General features: G+C 39.9%; 1 protein-coding gene across 1 annotated transcript in view; it reads left to right on the top strand.

Moving 5' to 3' along the window:
* Positions 1-21,271, top strand: part of NIPAL2 (NIPA like domain containing 2) — a 65,194-nt gene extending 43,923 nt beyond the window's left edge. The window contains exons 6-12 of the mRNA XM_081817133.1: positions 1,899-2,044; positions 4,113-4,209; positions 11,678-11,813; positions 13,720-13,808; positions 17,653-17,716; positions 18,899-18,993; positions 20,384-21,271. Of these exons, the coding sequence (XP_081673259.1) occupies positions 1,899-2,044; positions 4,113-4,209; positions 11,678-11,813; positions 13,720-13,808; positions 17,653-17,716; positions 18,899-18,993; positions 20,384-20,496 (740 nt within the window). The 3' untranslated portion in view covers positions 20,497-21,271. The remainder of the gene's footprint in view (positions 1-1,898; positions 2,045-4,112; positions 4,210-11,677; positions 11,814-13,719; positions 13,809-17,652; positions 17,717-18,898; positions 18,994-20,383) is intronic.
* Positions 21,272-22,036: the final 765 nt, after the last annotated feature.

Genomic DNA, 22,036 nt, shown 5'->3' with positions numbered 1-22,036 from the left:
GTTAATTTTAGCCATTCTGACTGGTGTGAGGTGGTATCTCATTGAGGTTTTGATTTGGATTTCCCTGATACCGAGCGATGTTGAGCACTTTTTCATGTGTCTGTTGGCCATTTGGATGTCTTCTTTGGAAAAATGTCTGTTCGTGTCTTCTGCCCATTTCTTGATTGGATCATTTGTTCTTTGGGTGTTGAGTTTGATCAGTTCTTTATAGATTTTGAATACTAGCCCTTTATCTGATATGTCATTTGCAAATATCTTCTCCCATTCTGTCAGTTGTCTTTTGGTTTTGTGGACTGTTTCCTTTGCTGTGCAAAAGCTTTTTATCTTGATGAAGTCCCAACAGTTCATTTTTGCCCTTGCTTCCCTTGCCTTTGGCGATGTATGTAGGAAGAAGTTGCTGCGGCTGAGGTAGAGGAGATTGCTGCCTGTGTTCTTCTCTCGGATTTTGAAGGACTCCTGTCTCACATTTAGGTCTTTCATCCATTTTGAGTCTATTTTTGTGTGTGGTGTAATGGTCCAGTTTCATTCTTCTGCATGTGGCTGTCCAATTTTCCCAACACCATTTGTTGAAGAGACTATCTTTGTTCCACTGGACATTCTTTCCTGCTTTGTCAAAGATTAGTTGACCATAGAGTTGAGGGTCCATTTCTGGGCTCTCTGTTCTGTTCCATTGGTCTATGTGTCTGTTTTTGTGCCAGGACCATACTGTCTTGATGATGACAGCTTTGTAATAGAGCTGGAAGTCCGGAATTGCGATGCCGCCAGCTTTGCTTTTCTTTTTCAACATTCCTCTGGCTATTCGGGGTCTTTTCTGGTTCCATACAAATTTTAGGATTATTTGTTCCATTTCTTTGAAAAAAGTTGATGGTATTTTGGTAGGGATTGCATTAAATGTGTAGATTGCTCTAGGTAGCATTGACATCTTCACAATATTTGTTCTTCCAATCCATGAGCATGGAACGTTGGTTCCCCTGGAAAGACTTCAGATACCAAAACCTAGGTTAGTTTCCTATTACTTCTGTAACAAATTGTCACCAGCTTAGTGTCTTAAAACAATACAGACTTCTTATCTTACAGTTTTGAAGGTCAGAAGTCCAACACGGGTCTCACTGGACTAAAATCAAGGTACTGGCAGGGCCATATTCCTTGCTAGAGCCTCTGGAGGAGAAGCCGTTTCCTTGCCTTTCCCAGCTGCTAGGAATGCCACCAGAATTCCTTGACTCTGTTCTTTCTCACATTACATCTCTCTCTGACCAGGCCTGGGAAGGTTCTCTGCTTTTTAGGACTCATACAATTACTTCAAACCCACTTGGATAATCCAAGATAATCTCCCCATCTCAAGGTCCATAGCCTTAATCACATCTCCAAAGCCCCTTTGCCATGTAAAGTAACATACACACAAGTTACAGAGATTAGAACATGGGCATCTTTGGAAGGCCATTATTCTGCCTACCAGATGTGTATCACTTAACCCCTCTGAGCCTTGGTTTCCTCATCTGTCAAATGGGGATAATAGTGCCTACCTCCTAAGGTTGTTGTGAGGATTCCATGAATTAGTGCAAGAATAGCATTTAGTAAGCCTTCAGTAAGTGCTGTTATTATTTCTGACCTCTGAGGTAGCAGTCAGCAAAGCAGCCTCTTCCTGGGTCTCAGCAACCTGTAGAAATCACAGCTGCTTTAATATTGTTATTTTCAGAGAGGGAGAAAATGTTGCTAGGAAAAAAAAAACCAACATGAATTCGTGCTGCTTGAATATTTTATTCCTGGGAGCTCTATGACCTCTTGCCACAAGACAGAACATAGGGCAGCTACAGTCATTCTGAGTCACAGGAGCTCATGTTTTATTTATCTGGAGCCACAGAGATGGAATTTGGAAAAAAGTCATATGTGATATTTAGAACTGATAACTCCCCTCATTTTCCCCCATCCGCTCCCAAAAGTAATCATCCTCTTGCTAGTAGATTTAGCTAACACGCTCTGTTCATTTAGTGCAGGAAGAACCTCCTTGTCTCCAGCAACAAATACAGGGGTCCCAAACGCTGCTGTGAGTCATTTGTAATTGTATCATGTGAGAAATGGAAGCCTGTGGTTGAAGCGGGGACAAAGCCGGCAGGGATATTTCTGTTAACAATTGAAGATCCGTACAGACATTGGGACACCCAACGTTTTGATGGCAGCTTTGGGGAAGGCAAAGTGATAGGAGTTTAATAGCTTTTGTAGCACGACTTGATTAAATTAAAGGCCTGGCAAATAAGTCCTATAAGAAAAAGTTAAAGTAATTAGTTTAATTAACCAGGAAAAGACTGAGGGATGACTTAATCTTCCATATGAGATGAAAGGTTTTTAAATGAGGAAGATATGGTCCTGCTGCTTTCCATGCCCACAGAGAATTAAAGGGGTAAAAAACAAGCAGACCTTGAACTGAAACAGCAGAGATTCATGTTGATTTAGAGGAGGGCTCCGTAAGTAAAATGCAGGCCTGAATGTAGTGAAGTCCCTAACTCTAGTAATTTTTAAGAAAAAAAATTAGTGGTGGTGTTTTTACATGTCTGACGTCAGAGAAGTAAACATTCATATTTATGATTTCAGTCCAGGGATACTGCCTCCTTGAAAAAAAAATAGCTTTGCTTCAGGTTATCTGAAGGACTTCAAAAAAGAAACAATGTTAAAACAAAAATAAAATTGAGAACTCAAAATTACGTTACCGTTTTCTTAAGGGTAGGAAAATTTTAGACATTTGGTCAATTAATATTTATTGAACACTCAATTTTTTAGACATTAGGTCTGGCTTTTGGCAAGTTGCTCGTAATAAATTTGAGGTGTCATTTATTCATTAATTCCATAAATATGGATTGAGTGACCGACAGTGCCCAGGCACTGAAGACAGTAGCGAAGAGGACAGATAAGGTCCCTGTTCTCATTCATGTGCTAGTCAGGGAGACAGAAAAGAAACCCATAAAAGCATGAACAGGAAATAGTCCAGATGATGATAAAACTCTCTACAGTAGACAATGGGTGGCTCTGCTGGATCAGAGTGGTCAGAGAAGATGTCTCGGAGGAGGTGATCTTCAAGCTGAAATTTGAGTGATTGGAAGAAGCCATTGTAGGGAGATCGGGGAAGGAGTATTCCAGGCAACTCCAGTAGTTAGGGCAAAGGTCCAAAGGCAGGAGCCATCTGAGCTTTGCAGAGAACTGTGGGGGAGGCCATCTGTGGCTGGCTCAGGTGTATAAAGTCCAAACATATGCAAAAACCAGGAAGTGAAAACAAGTATGATTCTGCATGTATAAAGTCCAAATATATGCAAAAATAAACAGGGTGCTGTTTGAGGATACATAAAAGGTAGTAAACTATAAAGAAAGTAAATAGTAAACACAAAAATTCATTGTAGTGGTTGCTGGGGAGATCCTAGGAGGAGCGGAGTACAATTGGGGAGTGGTGCGCAAGAGACTTCAGAGGTCTTGGCAGGTTCTCTCTCTCTGGCTGGGTGCAGGGCACGCGACTGCTTGTCATATTATGTAAATACCTTATGTGTGTATCATATATGTTCTCTACAAATAACATATGTCATTATTCAAGTTGTGCTTTGAAATGATTCCTCTGGCTGCTGAATGGCTGGATTGTAGAGGCAAGAGTCGAATCAGAGACAAATTGGAAGCTATTGCAGGGGTTAGAGAGAAGGTGTCAGGGAGTGGGGGAAAGGAAGGAGTTACCAGCTGATGCAATGAGGTATGTATTGATGCGATTCATTGGGGGGTGAAGGCCCCAGGAGGGATAGGTAGGGAAGGAAGGCACTCAGGAGTTTAGCATTGCCCATATTTTGGGGATATGGCTATTAAACGTGCATGTGGAGATGCCTAGAAGATCGTTGGATAAATGAGACTGGAGTTGCCCATCTCAGGGTCTTGGGCATATAGGTGAGGTTAGAGCTCTGGGTCTGGATGCCTGAGGCTCCTTATATTGTTCTCATATGTTTATAATTATCTTAGGAACGCCAGTCACCCTCAGCTCTCATAGGAAAACTGTTGCAAAATCAGAAAGGGAAGTGTGGCATTCTGAAGACTTTGTATAAAATAATTTATAGTTTACTCTTTTTCATCTTTTTCGTTTCTAGATTTTAGAAATATTAATTTTCTGCACTCTGCTATATTTCCATAAGAGAAAGGGAATGAAGCACATGGTGATACTGTTAACCCTGGTGGCACTTCTCGGTAAGGACGCGCTTTGTTTCCTAATTCTCTAATCTAGCCGTGCGAAGTCAGGAAAGAGATTGGAAGGAGGCTCTTGAGCATTCATTCGATTCCTTTCTCGTCATTTCTACTTTTCAACTCTGATCTGTAGTAATAAACCCAGTCTCAATTATGCAAATTATATTTTGCGTGTCCATGGCTACAATTGGTATGTTTAATTCTTTTAAAAACATATGTAAGGGTTTTTACTTCTTGGTAATTTTATTTGCTGTCTGACAATTTGAGGATTGTCTTTCTTAGTACATAATTGAAAATTATTAAAAGAGGACCAAATGAATGATCCCAACTGAAACTTTTGTATCAGGAATTACTTAGCAAGACTGATCTTGTTTACATGTTTTAAAAAACTTTAATGAAATGTGGCTAATAAGAAACATAAATGTAAGCAGTATGATTTTCTTAAATACATTTCTTTCATTCATTGTTGACCCACCCATCTCCTTTTGTTTCCAGAGTCACCTTATAAAATTTGAAAAGTGTTGCTTCTATAAGCCCACTATATATATTTTTAAAATCTACCCTCTCTCCTCCTCTCTCTCATACACACACACACACACACACACACACTCACTCTCTCTCTCTCTCTCATTTAAATCAACACTAGGAGCTCTCACTAATCATTTGGAAAAATTGCCTTTTAAAATATTTATTTATAATGCTTCTTTTGCCTCTTTGCAGATAAGATGATCCATACATCAGGTGTTGTTTGCTAGGACTCTGTAGGTTATACTTACACCATTGGGACAGGCAGCGCTCATGTTAAGGAAGGCTGGAGCTTTCAATTTTTTTCATTTCACGACCTAATTCTCTCCTTTAAATTGGAAGATTTGTATTTGTGGTAGTTACTTATAGAAACAAATTTATACTATGTTCAGGTATGCTATTGATCAAAAGAACAGAAAAAGAACTTTATATTTGTTCCTTTCCGAATTACCAGATAGGGAGAACAAAAGGAAACAACCGAGAGACAAAATGTGAAGTATATAGGAAAATATTGAAAACAAAGGAAATTTTAAATAGGAAAGTAAGATAACAGTATTAAGATCATACACATCAGTTATGATCATAAATGTAAATGGGGTAAATTTACCTGGTAATAAAGAAAGATTCCCAAATTGGACTTCAGAAAAATTCCCAGCCTGATTTTGAAAGATTCTGAAATTGGATTCAGCCAGTGTTCTCTGGTTCAGATCTATGAGAGTTGTAGAAATAGTGCCCTTTCTAACTGGCCCTTGCTGGTTGTGAAATACTTTGGCTTCATACGTAAATAAATGTCATCTAAAACAAAGTAACTCTGTTTGAAAGTAAAAGAAAGCAGAAGGCCATACTATTACTATCTAAGTTAAAATCAAGGCGGAAGCATTAGATGCAACAGAGGCTCCTGGAAGCCCCACATTAGTATTTAGCTGCTCAGCATGGTGGGCCTGGGGGGTGGGAAGGGGAGACACCAAGGCCAGGAGGCCTCAGGAGACTCGGGCAGCAGCTCTTTTGAAAACTACATTAACAGAAATGTGAGAGGAGTAGAAACTTCTCTTAGCTCATGGAAGGTAGGTAGACAGAAAGATATGTAAGGATAGAGGAATGAGTCCTTAATTTTGATCTAATGTTGAACTCTAAATCCTGAAAACAGACCATACACCTGCTTTCAAGTGCCTGTGTGACATTTACAGAAGTCAATCGTGTAATTGGCCACAAAGAAATCCTTGATAAAGTCCAGGAAGTTGAAATAGTACAGACCACATTCTCAGATCACAGTGAAAGAAAAACAGAAAATAATAACAAAAATAGAAACGAGTAAAACCGTAACATCTGGAAATGTTAACACTACTCTTAAACTGGAGCTGGGCCCAAGTGGAAACCAAGATTTCATTACAGCATATATTTTTTAAATTACTATGAAAACACTTACTATTAAACCTATAGTTGATGACTAATGCTGTATTCAGAAGGAAATTCATTTCTTTAAATGTAAGTCAAGCATTCCACTCAAAAAGTTAGGGAAGAAAAACACTGAAATAAAGCTGAGGTGAGCAGAAAGGAGCAATTAATAAAGGTAAAAATTAATGAAATAGAGAATAGAAAAGCAATGGATTGATAAATAAACCCAAGACTCTATGCTTAAAGACATTACAATATATCCTCCATAAGACAAAAAAAAAAAAAAAATCTCAAATACCCAAAATTAGAAATAAAATTGAAAACAAATATGAAAACTTGGTTAAATAAACGAAAATAACTATGGAGGAAATAGAAGCTACATCCTGAAAAGAACCAGGACTATATACTTTTACTTTCAACCTAGACACTAATGCCTTTAAATCTTTAAGAAACAGATTATTCTGATGTTGTTCAAACTATTTGAGGACATAAGAAGAAAGCTTTCGCCTTTTTTTTTTTTTACATAATCAGTATAAATACTGATCCCAAACACCACACATAAAGAATACCATGAACTAATTTCACTACTGAATATTACTGTAAAAGTCTCTAATAAAAAGAGGTAGGTAGAATCCAGAAAAAAAAAATCATTCTTAATTTAAGACCAAGTGGTCTTAATGAAACTGGTTCTTTTTTCTTTGTAACACTTATAATAATTTGTACTTGCATAGTTACTCATATACTTATATTCTGGTATGAACTCATCTCCCCCACCCGATTAGTTCTATGAGGACACAGTCATGTCTGTTCTAGTGACACGGTATATAATTACCTAGAACTGAGGACAGTGAGTGCAAAGTAAACATTTTGAATTAACTAAATTAATTATGGGAATGAAAGGATGGTTCTTTAAGAAATCCATTAACATAGTTCATCATGTTAATGACTCAGAAGGGAAATATCATGTAAATCGATGCTGAAAAGACATGTTAAAGTTTAATATCCACTCCTAATAAAGAATTTGAAATGCAATCAGAATAGAAATATCTGTGTGTTAACAACATATTTCTCTCTTTTTAATAATTTTCACTATTGGGAAATAATTAACACATATAGCGTATATATCTAAAGTACACAACACGATAATTTGATATGCATATACGTTGTAGAGTGATTACCGAGCTCAAGATATAATGAACATATTTATCACCTCGTATGGTTAATATAGTTCACTGTTTTGTGTGTGTGCAGTGAGAATGCTTAAGATCTCTCAGCAACCTTGGAGTACACAGTACCGCGTTATTAACTGTAGTCACCATGCTGTGTCTTAGATCCTCAGAACTTAGCTCTTCTTAAACTAAACATTTGGACCCTTTGACCTACATCACCCCATCTGCCCCTATCCCCAGCCGCTGACAACCACCATTCTATTCTCTGTCTCTATGACATTGGAAGAACATATTTCTCTCTCTCTTTTTTTAAGATTTTATTTATTTGACAGAGAGACACAGTGAGAGAGGGAACACAAGCAGGGGGAGTGGGAGAGGGAGAAGCAGGCTTCGCGTGGAGCAGGGAGCCTGATGTGGGGCTCGATCCCAGGACCCTGAGATCATGACCTGAGCCAAAGGCAGATGCTTAACGACTGAGCCACCCAGGCACCCCAAGAACATATTTCTCTTAACCCAAAAGCTGGAGCACACCCATTGGTGAAAACCAGAAGTGTTCTCACTACAGTAAAAAAATGGAAAAAGATACCCACTCTTCACTTTATACTTACCTGTGCTGGCTGGGCATTTTACAATGATCAGTAATGACTTTTACAAGAAAAAAATGATTGTGAAAATCATGTAGCAGCTTTGAAAAATATGTATAGTGTCAGGTTAAATGAAAGAGTAGCACACAATATTATACCTACCTTCGCTGTGATTAAAAGCACGCATGGATATTAAGGAGGGCACGTTCTGCATGGAGCACTGGGTGTTATACGAAAATAAGGAATCATGGAACACTACATCAAAAACTAATGATGTATTGTATGGTGACTAACATAACATAATAAAATAAAGTAAAATTTTAAAAAAAAAAGCACGCATGAGGCATACACTGGAAATGAATGAGAGGCAGTAGGCAGGTGGATTTTTCTTTTACTTTATTAACATAATATTGTTTGTGTGACAGATTTAAAAATGAACTAAAAAAGAAAACAAAGTGAGGGCAACTGGGAAGAAAGAGATCTGGCTTCTGGTGGGTGGTGCCCCATGCTTGTGCCTGCAATCTTCTTTCTTTTTCTTTTTTTTTTTTTAAGATTTTATTTATTTATTTGACAGAGATACACAGTGAAAGAGGGAACACAAGCAGGGGGAGTGGGAAAGGGAGAAGCAGGCCTCCTGCCAAGCAGGGAGCCCGACACGGGGCTCGATCCCAGGACCCTGAGATCATGACCTGAACTGAAGGCAGACGCTTAATGACTGAGCCACCCAGGTGCCCTTGCAGTCTTCTTTCTTAAAGGAGTCTTAAGACTCCCAGCAGAATGCTCAGCTGATCAGGAAGCTGGAAAGCTAGGAGGTCCTTCTCTCTGCTCTGCATGCTCAGATTAGAGAAGCCAAATTAATAAATGAAATATTGATGGCTCTAATAAGGAGACATTGATGGCAATTTGGGAAAGTCTCTGGAAGGAGCAATTGATGAAGTAGGAGGGAACTGAGAAGGCCAGATTTCAAACACAGGTCAGCTATGTCCGATAAAAATGGTTTGCTCTAATGTCTACTGTTGAGAATTAAGAAAAGAGATTCATCAAGAAAAATATAAAAATCCATGTAACTGAGCACTGCTGTACAGTATTATGGGAGTGTGACTGGTACTCTATAGAAGGCGGCTTGCCAGTGTATTTCAGAAGAACAGCAGCTGTTAACAAAGTCCCCTTTAGGTGATTTTCCTAGGGCAACTGGCAGAGTTGCAAAGATTTGTGTTCAGGAATATTCATCACAGCCTCATTTTTAATACCAAAAAAAAAAAAAAAGATGCAACCTAAATATGCAAAAATAGGGAATTGCCAAGATAAAGTATACACTGATGCAAAGGCATATTCCCCAGCTGATGAAAATCATGCTTTAGAAGAATATTTAATGGCATAGAAAATACTTAGTGGCAATTGAAAATAGGTTCCTAAATAGTATATACTGTATGATTCATATGTTACAATATATTCATACTTAGAGACAGAAAAATAGCTACAAAGAAATATTCCCAAATGTTAAAAATGATTTGGGGATGAGTGTTGAGATTACAGGTGATTTTCACTTTTCTTTCCAGGCTTTTCTGCATTTTTCCCAATTTTCTTAAAGGAACATGTAAACTTTTATAATAAAGCTTAAAAAAAATGAGTTTAAAGATTATTCATAATCCCAGTGCCTAGAGATAACCACTGATAGCATCTTGATGTAGTTTATTCTAGCATTTTTCCTAGACTTTTTTTCTGTATATAAAAAGAGAAGATACATAAATACTTTATATTTATATATATATATATTAGAATGATACTGCGTTAAATTTTGTATTTTCACCTGTCTTCATTAACCACATGCTCACCCAAAAATAAAATGGAAATACTTGTCACCAGCCTAGAAGTAACTTGCGGAGTTACAATAGAGTGATTAATCAGTTGATGATTGTACATGCTTTGAAAATACAGTGATTAACTATAGCAAGCCGATAGTTCGTTTAGCTGTTTAATAAAAAAGTCTACTTTTGCTTTTGTTTTGCGTTTAAGTATAATTTAACATCAGATGGTAGTTGCATTAGATGACCTTGAAGGGCCTTTGCAATCCGAAGGTTGTGAGGCTAATGGAACAGTGTGTTCAACTCCTTCCCATTAATGATCCCTTTGGGAAACCTGGCTATTCGGACCACAAGACCATAACCACATTGTGCTCTAATTGCAAGCAAAATTTTGAGGAGGAAACCAAGGTCCCTTAAGAGCTAACCTTACAAACTTAAACCATCAAGTGACACACATCATTGCAGATATTTAAAATTCCTAGGTTAGCTAAGGTATGACTATTGTCATAATCTGTAGAAAACATGTAAAATGATGAGGTCAAAAGACATTTTGAGATGAAGAGGAGCCTGGTTTTAAGGACCTCTTTGTTCAGATTTGGGGTTTGTTTTTAGAATTTATCACCTGTTCTCCGTTAATTATGACTCTTAATGGAAAGAAAATGTCTAATTTGGAAGTGTGCCGTGGTACTCTTCAAATTAAAGTATATTTTCAGTTTTTGGAAAGGAGATTATGGGAGGCTTTCCCTCGTTAGCCATCAGCTGCTATTTTTTTTTTTTAAAGATTTTAATTATTTATTCATGAGAGATAGAGAGAGAGAGAGAGGCAGAGGGAGAAGCAGGCCTCCCACGGAGCAGGGAGCCCGATGCAGGACTCGATCCCAGGACCCCGGAATCACGACCCGAGCCGAAGGCAGACGCCCAACCATCTGAGCCACCCAGGCACCCCCATCAGCTGCTATTTTAAACTGATTTTATATATACATATAAAATATATGAAAGCTAAAATATTCAAAAGCTAAAAGGGATAAAGCCCACATATATTATGACCAACAGCACCAAAGATAATGTTTCTCCTTCACATTGCCTTTGATTATAGTTACTTGATTTCATGTAAAAATTATTTTTTCACTTTCTGTAGGTTTCAGCTAAGTTATGGAATTATATGCAACATTAAATGAACAAAAACAGAAAGAAAACATGATTTTCTTCCTACAGAGACATGGTGCTTCTAGAAAATGCTTCGTTGCTTTCATGTTATAACCTTATCAAGTCACTTCATTGCTATTTGGGACCTATGAAAAATTTGTTCTCCTATGGATATGTTCCTCTTTAGCATATAGAGAATAGACATTGCTTATGTAAACCTTAGATTTATGGTTGACTCTTAGAAATGCATACTCAGCTGTGGTCCTGCTTCCTATTACTGTCTTTGTAAAAAAAATATATATATATATATTTTTCATGAAACTTCTAGACATTTATGAACAAAAAAGCTCATACAGAGACTCAGTACAACTCTTAGTAAACTCACAGAGTGAGCTGCCTTCCACACTCCGGTTTGCTCATCTGTTTGGCTTTAAATTTTTTTCAGTATAGTTTAATAGTTATTTTCCCCTTCGTGTCACATGGACTGTCTGACTTTTCTTCTCTCCCCCTACATTGTTTTCTGCTCTCCCATCTCCTAGTAATTATAGACTCTGAGGCATCCTTTCAACAGTTAGGGCTGGAAAATAAGCATCTTGCCACAAAGATAAAAAGCACCCTGTCGCACAGCAGATCTTTAGCTGATTTAAGCAAATTCAGAGTCCAGCGCGGCTTCGGGCGAGAGAACTACTGGTTGTCTGGCACCCCATCCTACCGCCACCTCATGCGAGCCTGCATTCCAAAAGCATAACGGGGGTTATCGACGGCGCCACTGTGCAAACTGGAGATATTTGTTTGTGATTCTGTCTCAACAATGTATTTTATTTGTGTTTCTTGTTTTCTTTTTCAGCCTCGCTGACTGTTATCTCGGTAAAAGCAGTCTCAGGCATGATCACTTTTTCTGTGACAGATAAAATGCAACTAACTTATCCCATCTTCTATATCATGTTTATCATCATGATCGCATCTTGTGTTTTCCAAGTCAAGTAAGTTAGCTTCTGCATACTCACTCATCTTTCAACATTCCTGTGCTTCTCTGAGCATTAATCTTTATTGGCATCTGTTGATAATTAAAATGAGGTGCAACTGATTTCTAAGGGTGAAAGGTCTACAGCTTATCCTCAGCCAGCATGCCTCGCTTTATCCTTCGTGTCCAATAATAAGGTTTTTTGGTTTTTTTTTTTTACTGAGCATTGCCTTCATGTCTTGTGAGTTCTAAAGTATGGCCGTAATCTAGCTAAGTGCACTTTGATACTTTCCTGATGCTCTTCTGCTTGTAATTAATATCCATCGTACGCAGGTTGTCATTAGCAATAAATCAAAGGGGCAGGTCCACATCCAGGATTTCATTCTAAATATAGGAAATACATGAACCTTTCACCTTCATCCTTAGCTCATGCTCATTAATTGCCCAGGGATGGACAAAACCAGACGTTTGGCTGGGAGGGAAATCCTTTCCCCAGAACTTTGCGTCATTGGCCAGAATTTTCTTTGTACCCCTGGGATGGCGGAATGATTGTTTTATGTTTCTCTGGGGGCCTAATGGTGGTGACATGGAACATTTTAAATTTCTGTTCTTCTCTCCCCCCACCTCCATCTGCTCCAGTCACTTCCCCTCCATTTCACATCGTGATTATGCCTTTGCCTGCGAGGCTGTCTTTAGTCAGCCAGGAAGTTTTCTGTTTATCCCAAAATGCTGTGCAAAAGCACCATCCCAGTGTCAGCTGGGAAATCAGAGCCTACACTCAGGAAGAGAGCGCTCCCCTCCGCAGGCGCTGGCAGTCAAGTCTAATAGCTGCGGGTCGGACATGGGCCCTGCTGCAAATGGAATGTGGACAATGACTGGAGAACCCCAATGCTTGGTCACTGTTTCACTTGTCATTTCCTTATGAGAATGAGTGTGTTTCTCAGGCTTGGCTCTCCCTACTTTGTTTCATCTCCCTTTCTTCTTCTGAGTTCGTCAGCACCGCTAGAATATCTTTTGGAGTTTCAAGACGAGCATTGTTATCTTTCAACTCCGCTTTGTGGATTTCAGTGGCAGGTAGAACTGAAGGTACCCTGCATTTTCCCATCCCCCTTGTTCCAGTCCCTGCCTCTGCCACACTGGAGCGACGGTGAACGCACGAGAACCGTAGGACTGGCCACCCAGTGAAACCGCCTGAGGATATGTGTTTGTTCACAGATACGTACATATATGTACACAGACGCACACGTATATGTACGTAAGTGTGTGCACATGGGCACGTGTGTACACACACACGCTCAGGCACGCCTGGGCTCTACCCACAGAACATTTTTTTTCAGTTGTGCTAGAATAGGACCTAAGCACTTTTTTTTTAAATTGTCCGGTTGGTGTCAGTGACAGGGCAATGCATCGTCTTTGGCGGGGCTGGAACCACGCTGGTGGCCAGAGTGAGACGCTGGGCTCCCACATGTGCTCTGCAGCTGGCGTCCTGAGCATTGTTTTCCAAACGCTAAACATTCCTTCACTTCTCCATCTTCTTTCTTGGCACGTGGCATGTCAATGGATAGCTATACTATTCCCCAGATATGCTATTTAACAGATTCTAGGGTCTATCCTAATGAATCAGCTCCAGTGTGATACTGGTCCAGCAGCTTGAATCGCTTCCAACTCAAACTTCTGTGGCCTCAGAATATGATTAATTGCTTTTCATTGTTACTGTTGTTGGTTTAAACAGACCATAAAACCTGACATCTGATCTCATACATCAGATGCATATAAGCAATGACTGCTGATTGAAAATGCCCTTTTACTGCACTTCCTCTCCCTTTGTAGTTGTAGCTTAAGGACATGCGTTTCTTGATGTTATTGTTAACTTATTGCTGAGCGTCTCTTAAAGCCAGGGCTTCAGTAAGTGCCTCCTGCTCTAGGTTCCTGAATCAAGCCACGAAACTCTATGCTACGACGATGGTGGTGCCGGTCAACCATGTTTTCTTTACGACCAGTGCTGTTATTGCAGGTGAGCTTTGGCTTTCTATCCTCAGGTGATTCTACCCCCACACCAGGCATAAATCAAGTTTCTGTCAGAGTAAATGAGACAACCAAGGAATCTCTAGTTTATAAGGAACTGTGTAGCCCACGTCATATTGTCCTCACCTCCGCCCAGGACTGAATTCCCTCCATCACGTCCCCTAGGATGGGTTATTCTGCTTTGTGTGAAGGCTCCCCAGGGCTCTCTGTCTCCAGAGATAGCGCAGTCCTGTTTTGGATCACTCTAATTATTTGGAGAGCTCAAATGATTGGAAAGTGTTTCCTTATACTGGCCTTGAAACTAGCCTCCCTGTGAATTCAAGACTCTCATCTTAGTTCTGCTTTCTGGAGTCTTCTCCTTGCCAGCCCTTCTGATAATCAAAGCAGCTGAAGGGTCCTCTTGTATCTTCTCTCTGGACCAAACATCCCTATTTCCATGAACTCTTCCCTCCCTGTCCCTCACTGCCTTGATCAGACAGAGGGATCCAAAATTGAATCCGAAACTGAACCCAGTGTTCCAGGGAAGGCCAAGCAGATGAGAATAGAAACCACTATCCTTGCTGCTCTGACCTCTATTTTTCTGCTCTTATAGTTCTTTGGTATTTACTGACAATTATATATATATGAGACACAAAAGTGTTCTTAAAAAAGCACAAATTTGAAACTTGATCCAAATCAAAATACAGTAGATTCCAGTATCTCACTCCTAAGTTTAGTACTGGTGTGGCCTAGTTTACTGGCTTATTGTATATATTTACTACCTTCTCATATTGGAAGTTCATTTCCCAAAGCAAAATTTATGCATTTTGGAAGCAATTAAGGATTATGTTTCCTAATTGGCACATCTTTCTTATTTCATGGCAAACAATGTGACTGCTAGTGGGCAGTTTTTAAGAGTAATCAATGCATTTTTTTTATTTCCCAAAATTGAACCTTACTTTTAAAGAGAAAGATCATATACCAAGACATCTGATTTTTTTTTTTAGCATTTTATGCTTGTTGACAAAAGAAAGTAAGAAAAGACTGCACATTTGTGTGCCCTAGAATTACTAGAAAAAAAAATTAATAGGGCCAAAAAGAGTTGCAGGCATGACATACGTCCTAATAGTTAATATTAATGTTGTAAAGATGTATAAAAAAAAAAGGTAGTTCCCTTGAAAAGAACATTTTGTAGGAGGACCAACAGGGCTGGAATCTCAATACTCAACACACCAAGTAATTGATGAGTCAGGGAGGCTGGAGCTTTCTGGGAGCGATCATTCATTTGCTGTTGCTGAAGTGTGGAATGGAGGTGAAGCTTCTTGACTAACTTTCCCTTTTTGCCCCCATCAAAAAGTCTAGCTTAAGATTAAAACGCAATAACATATTTTGCCTAGAAACTAGTAAGGTTTCTGTTTAGTTCTTTTTGTTGCAATAACTGAGGCCGGAGGAGCTCTCGTGGAGTTGGGTGGCATGGACCGCCCTCCTAGGGCTCAGTTTCATAATCTTTATCGAGAGCCTGAAAAATGTTTCTAGTCTCTGATCCTACAGCTCAACAACAACAACAACAACAAAAATAACCCAGTCTAAAGCTGGGCAAAGGCCTTGAATAGGCACGTCTCAGAGAAGATGTACAAATGACCAATAAGCACATGAGACGATGCTCAACATCACTAATCCTTAGGGAAATTTAAGTCAAAACCATGAGGAGATACCACCTTATACCCATTAGGATGGCTACTAGCAAAAACAAAACAAAACAACAACAACAACAAAATTAACAAGTATTGCTGAGGATGTGGAAAAATTTGAATTCTACACACTGTTGGCGGGCGTGTAAAATGGAGCAGCCACTATGGAAAACACTATGGCAGTTCCTCCAAACATTAAACATAGAATTACCATATAGTCCAGCAATTCCACTTCTGGGCACACATCTGAAAGAATCAAAAGCAAGGACACGAAGAGATACCTGTATGCCTGGGTGATAACAGCATTATTCACAATAGCCAAAAGGTGGAAGCAATTCAGATGTCCATTGATAGATGAGTAGAAAGTGAAAATGTGGCATGTCATACAATGTAATATTATTCAGCCTTAAAAAGGAAGGAAATTCTAACCCATGCGACAACATGGATGAACCTTGAGGACATTATGCTGAGTGACATAAGCCAGTCATAAAAAGACCAATGCTGTATGTTTGCACCTATATGAGGTATCTGGCATAGTCAGACTTACAGAAATGGGCAGCAAAGTGGTGATTGCCAGAGGCTGGAGGAGGGGCAAATGGGGAGCTGTCCTTTAATGGGTATGGACTTCCAGTGTGGCCAAGTGAGAAAGGTCTGGAGATTAGTTGCTCAACAGTGTGAATATACTTCACACAACAACTGCAAACTTAAACATGGTTATGATGGTAAACTTTAGGTTATTTGTATTTTACTACAAATTTTTTTAAAGATTTTATTTATTTATTTGTCAGAGAGAGCACAAGCAGGGAGGAGGATCAGAGGGAGAGGGAGAAGCAGGCTCCCCGCTGAGTAGGGAGCCCTATGCGGGACTCGATCCCAGGACCCTGAGATCATGACCTGAGCTGAAGGCAGATGCTTAACAACTGAGCCACCCAGGCGTCCCTTTACTACAAATTTTTAAAAAGATGTTTCTACTCTTTACAAAAGAAATTCTGCTTTAAGGAGCACTAACAAGAAAAATCCTAAAATACTGAGAAAAGAAAGAAATATGTACAAAGACGTTTATTGCTACTTGACTAAAGCAAAAAAATTTCAAAACTGCTTAAAATGCCCTTAGAGAAATGAATATTATGGTACATCTGCTTAGAATAACATGGAAACATTAAAATGAGTACAAGGAAGTATGCAATAACATGGAAGAATGCTCTCAAATTGTTTATCCACTCGACAAATATTTATTAGAACTGGACGTGGCTTCTGCCTGAACGAGGTTTATTCTCTAGGTGAGGAGATGGGCTTCTGAGAGTGCTCCTTGGGTACAGGACCCTGGCTTGTCCATCATGGTAGCCACGGCACCTCGCATCGCAGCAGGCACGTGGGACTCCATAAATATTTGTCAGCTGACTAGCCAGGCTAACACCACACACACACACACACACACACACACACAGAAACACAAATTCAGTTCCACATAATACATAATTTAAAGATACCTTTAAAAAAAAAATAACTCTCTGAAGGCTTTGGAACCTTAGACCAAGAAGAAGCCATCAGGACCAACACGGAGAGAAGACAAGTTTATCAGAATAAATAACACATCCAAGTTTTCCTTCCCCCAAAAGGGAAGAGCAGAAGGAAGAGAAGGGAGAGGGGCTTGGCAGTGAGAAACAGAGCTGGGGAGAATGGTTCCCACGTCCTCCAGTGCGTGAGCGCGCACGAGGCATTGCCAAGAGCATCAGCCTGGGCAGCCAGGCGCTGTGCTGAAGGGAATGCCGTGTCCCAGGCCCCAGAGTCCACCCAGACCCTCAGGTCGGGCTTGCTGACCCCTGGCCTAAAAGTGTAGGTGGAAAATGTCACCAGAGTTTTTTTCCTTGCCTCTTCCAGTGGGACAAATCCTAGACTGGATAAGAAATTTCTATTTCCAAAAGCTATGTCAATTGTGTTGATTTTATAATAATAATGCATTATATAAAGTCTATGAATCTATGTTCTTTTTGAAATTACTGAAAATGTAAGTGTGGCATGCAAATATTTTTAAACTTAAGCTACTGAATGTGCATTTTAAGGGTAATTATCCTTAGAAAAAAATAATACATGAACATAATTTGAAAGCTAGTATATATATTCTTACCCTGAAATTAAGTTTGTCTTTTATTCCTGTTATAGGTATCATATTTTATCAGGAGTTCCTTGGCGCAGCTTTTCTAACTGTATTTATATATATATTTGGGTGAGTAGATGTCTCATAAGTAAGGAATGTGAAATCCTATTACTTTTATGTGGGATTTTTGGCATTATATCTGAGGTACAGAAAATTGGAAGACAATATAAGAAACATTAGTTTCCTGAGCTCTTAAAAGAAACATAGTTTTCAATATAACACCCTCCACAGGACTCTGTGTCTTTGACTTGGTAATTTGGGTCTCTCTCTGAGGGTTCTGAACCTGGGGATTTTCAGTTCCAGCCAAGGTCTAGATAAATCCACCATCAGCTGTTGGAGCTACTCCATGACCTTTCTGTGCTAAATCAGACCTATCCGCTCTTGGAAATTTCTAGGTTAGAACTCACTCAGGAAGCACAGATGCCTCTAGGATTCTCTAGAATAAAAGGTTAAGTCTGGGGCAGATTATTAGCTTTGGACCTACTAACATCAGATTGGTAGTATCCCTTTCCTGTGTCTGGGTGCCCATCTTTAACCCTGCCTGGAAATTCAGTTGGCATCATTGCTGACATTCTTGCAAGCAGAGAGCAGAACTTTGACAGAACATCACCAATGTCTAAGATCTTCTGTTGGTTCCAGCTGGCCCTCCATTAATGCTTAGCTGTTTCTTGCTCTGGTGTTCTGCATGACCATTATTATGCAGACTTGAGCCCAGCTTATTTTCAGCGTAGAAAACCATCTAGCTTGAAAATTCGATTTCATAAGATACTTGGGCAAGCCTAAACTTCTAGGATCTGGAAACTATGACTATTCTTATGGCCAAGGACAATTAGATTTCTTAGAAAATTAAAGAAATATATATATATATATATATATATATATATATATACACACACACACACACACACACACACACACACATACTTGCTCGTGTTGCATGCCAATAATGGGTCTGGGCATGCATGGGTAGAAAACGAGACCTAGTGTCTACCCAAAGGGTTTAGAGCCGGAATTAGCCTCCAGATGGTAAAAACCTGGGGCAGAGATTTATTGGAAGCTGCCCAAGTCTTGGTTCTGGGGAAAAATATAATTGGCTGCAGCAATTAAGACAAGTTCTAGGAGGCTTACCATGAGAAACAGGAAAAACAAAACCAGTGGAATTTATGTCATCATGTAGACTTATGGAGCTGTTATTTAACACCATGGGTTGTTTCAGTGTTCTTGTGTTCCTTATTAATATTGTTCTTACAGGTGTTTTCTGTCATTCCTTGGTGTGCTTTTGGTCACAAGAAATCGAGAAAAGGAACATCTGCCACAATCTTACATTGATTTTGGAAATATTCCTGGTAAAACAGTATACTCTTTAATTTATGATGGAAAACTTTATAAATTAGTAGTTGCCAGTATTATTTGGGGTGTTAAGATTAATATAAAACATAATTCTTATAACCCAAGAAAATGTCTATTTAACCATGAAACCAGAGGTGATGTTTTAACTGTCAGTGTTACTAATCATTTATTTGAATGTCGGTTTTGCACAGAACACTAGGGATATAAGAGAACTGGCCCCATTTTCTTGATTTGGGGGATGTTGCCAATTTCTTTTTTTGGGTTCCCTTAAACTGAAAAAGGGTGGGGACAGAAGTAGGGAATGGCTATAGCAGGGGTCCCCTGCTGCTCGGAGAGCCTTTGAAGGAACTTCTAAGGACGGGAGCTTAGGCTGCCAAGGACCATCATTCCTGGCGAAGACTGCAGTGGCCTGTGCACGGTGGGGCCAAAAGGGACGTTCTTCACCGTCGCCTGAACAGGGAGAGCTTCTCCCCTTCCCCCTTGCGTTCTTCATCCCGATCCACTTCACACGCACCATCTTTGCAGTCCTCCGCTCTCACTGGGAAATAACTCACTGTCGTCATGTAGACAGCAGAAGCGATGTTCAGAACAAAGCAAATGGTGGGCTGTGTCCTCACCTCCTCCCCTGCCCACCCAGTATGTCCAGCTTTGCTAGGCATTTGGGGCAACCTACAGGTTTCTAGACCAAAGTAATGATGTTCTGACAGCTTCCTATACCATTCTGTTAGGTCCCAGACTTTGAAGCAAAAGCCATTAAAGCCTTGTCCCTACAACTGAGAAAATATGACCCAAGGAATTCCGTGTTCTCTCTCCCTCTTGGGCCCTCTTACCAGCTAAGAGCGTTCAAGGCAAAGATTGGCATTCGTGGCAAAACTGTGCATTATGAATGACTTGTGTGGTTAGGGGCACTTGGGTAGAAAATACCATTTGATTCGATTTTTCAGTTCACAAAGCCCCATACATAGGATCAGCAACAGCTTTTAGAAGCTGCTATGGAAATCTGCTTTTCTTTGTTGTTACGTGCATTAGAGCAAACACGGAAAAGGAGAAAGGACACTGGGATGGAAGGTGTGGAGATGAGTGGATGCTTCATGTTCATCTCTTGACCGATCCAACCCGGTTTCCATGCCCAGCCCAGGAGGCCCTGTGTGGCGGGGAGACCATTGTCTCCTGTGGAGAGTGTGTGGTCACCACAAGGGACACGGAGTTCTAGGGCCTTTTCTTCCTGACGTTGATCTCTTCTGTGCAGAGGGGTGACCACAGAGCACTAAAAAAAAAAAAAAAAAAAAAGGGAATAAAATGTGGCCTAAAGAGAGGGGAAATTATTATTAAGACGTATTCTTTTCTAAGAGCGCAAAAGATTTTTTGTGATCGTTATCTCCACAGGGAAACAAATGTTGGACAAAATACAACCAGATCCAAATGGCTTATCCTATGGAACTTTGCCTGATGGAAGTGACTCAACAAAGAGCCAAAGTGGAGAGAAGAAAGAGGTCTAAGCCGCCAAGAGGGAACGGCTGCTGGCCTGTTATTCAATACCACCTTTAAAAAACCTCCCTTTGTGTCCGCAGCTAGTTTGTGCTGATGAGCATTCCACGGACCTTTAACAGCAGGGCCTTCCTAAGCTTTGACAGTCTCGTGTCCTCACGAAATGTAATTTGAAGTGTTCCCCACACCCTGGATGTCCCCCTCGTGAACATCGAACCGGCTAGAACTTAATGAGAGCCTGGCTCCCCAAGCAGGACTGTCACACAAAAATGTGCATTCACGATTTGGCCACAGAACACACAGGCCGCCCTTCCCACACAACTTCGAGCGTCAGCTGCTTTGTTTCAGAGAGACGTGTTCACCCCCCAACCTCACTCCTGGACCAAAAGTTTGAGAGCAGTCATTTCTCCTACGATGTCTTTTATGAGCCTCCCCCATAAGGATATCACCTTTCCAGTCCTGAGTTAGAACAGTGAATCATCTTTTTCTTTCTGAAAATGAGCCCTATTCTAACTGTCCTTTGGAAAATTAAGGGTATCTTTAAAATGAGAGTCTGTAAGTGACATTCTGTGATGGTGTATACCTTGGCTGGTGAACGTTTTCAGATAAAGAAAGCAATTTAAGAATTAAGACCAATTTTTCAAAAACTATAGAATGATGGACATTTTCTTCAGCTATGTGACCCGATTATACTTGAGTTGAAACTGAAAACTTCATACCCTATGCTAGTATTCGTATCATTCTCATGACTTACCTAGTGGATTTGTTACATGTTTTAACTGTAGACCAAGTCTCAAAAATTGTATTTAAATTCTTAGTGTTATTTTCACTAGCACACCATTTCCTCCCCCAAGTTATTATCTCAAGCTTTATAAATTCTTCTAGGCAAGAGTAGAGCTGTGAGTAGAGAATTGGATTTTAGCCATTTAAATCTGTAAACATAGCAGGTGACCCAACCTGAGCCTAGAGAGGAAGGTTATGTGCTCCTGGACCTGAATGGCTTTTCTGCTGCGACTAGTCACATATCTACTAAGATTCATTTGCAGATAGAGTCCATAATCACATATGTTATTAATGATCTACTAACATATTTAAATGACAAGAAGAGAGCTAGCCTTCATTGTAAGCAACATCAGGTAAGAAGCCCTATCCTGAATGATATTCCATAAGCTTCCGGTCACTTCTGACATGTCATTCCAAGGTTGTTCCAGCCAGTTGTCTTGCATTTGTAAAGGTGGTATAACTCAGAGCTATTGAGACTGCAATCTTAGCTGCTTTGGGTCTTTTAGCTTTGTTCTTTGTCGTAACCTATACTCCTGGCCAAACCTGGCCACAAAGGCAAGATTCGAATCCATCACCAGTGTATGAATAATAACCTAGAGCCTGTGTCTGGCTTTTGAACTCCCAGTAAGAATTCCTGCTATTGTGGAAAGTATCCCCTAATTCAAATAAAACAGTCATATAATTTATGGCATGTTTTACTGAATTGGTCCAACATGTTGGCACTGGAAGGCTCAGCTAAGAAATGTGTCTGGTGTCTTAAACTACAGA

This window comes from Leptonychotes weddellii, chromosome 4, assembly GCF_054177405.1.
Source record: "Leptonychotes weddellii isolate Sample4059 chromosome 4, ASM5417740v2, whole genome shotgun sequence".
Taxonomy (NCBI): Eukaryota; Metazoa; Chordata; class Mammalia; order Carnivora; family Phocidae; genus Leptonychotes; species Leptonychotes weddellii.
This window is presented reverse-complemented; position numbering and strand designations above follow the sequence as displayed.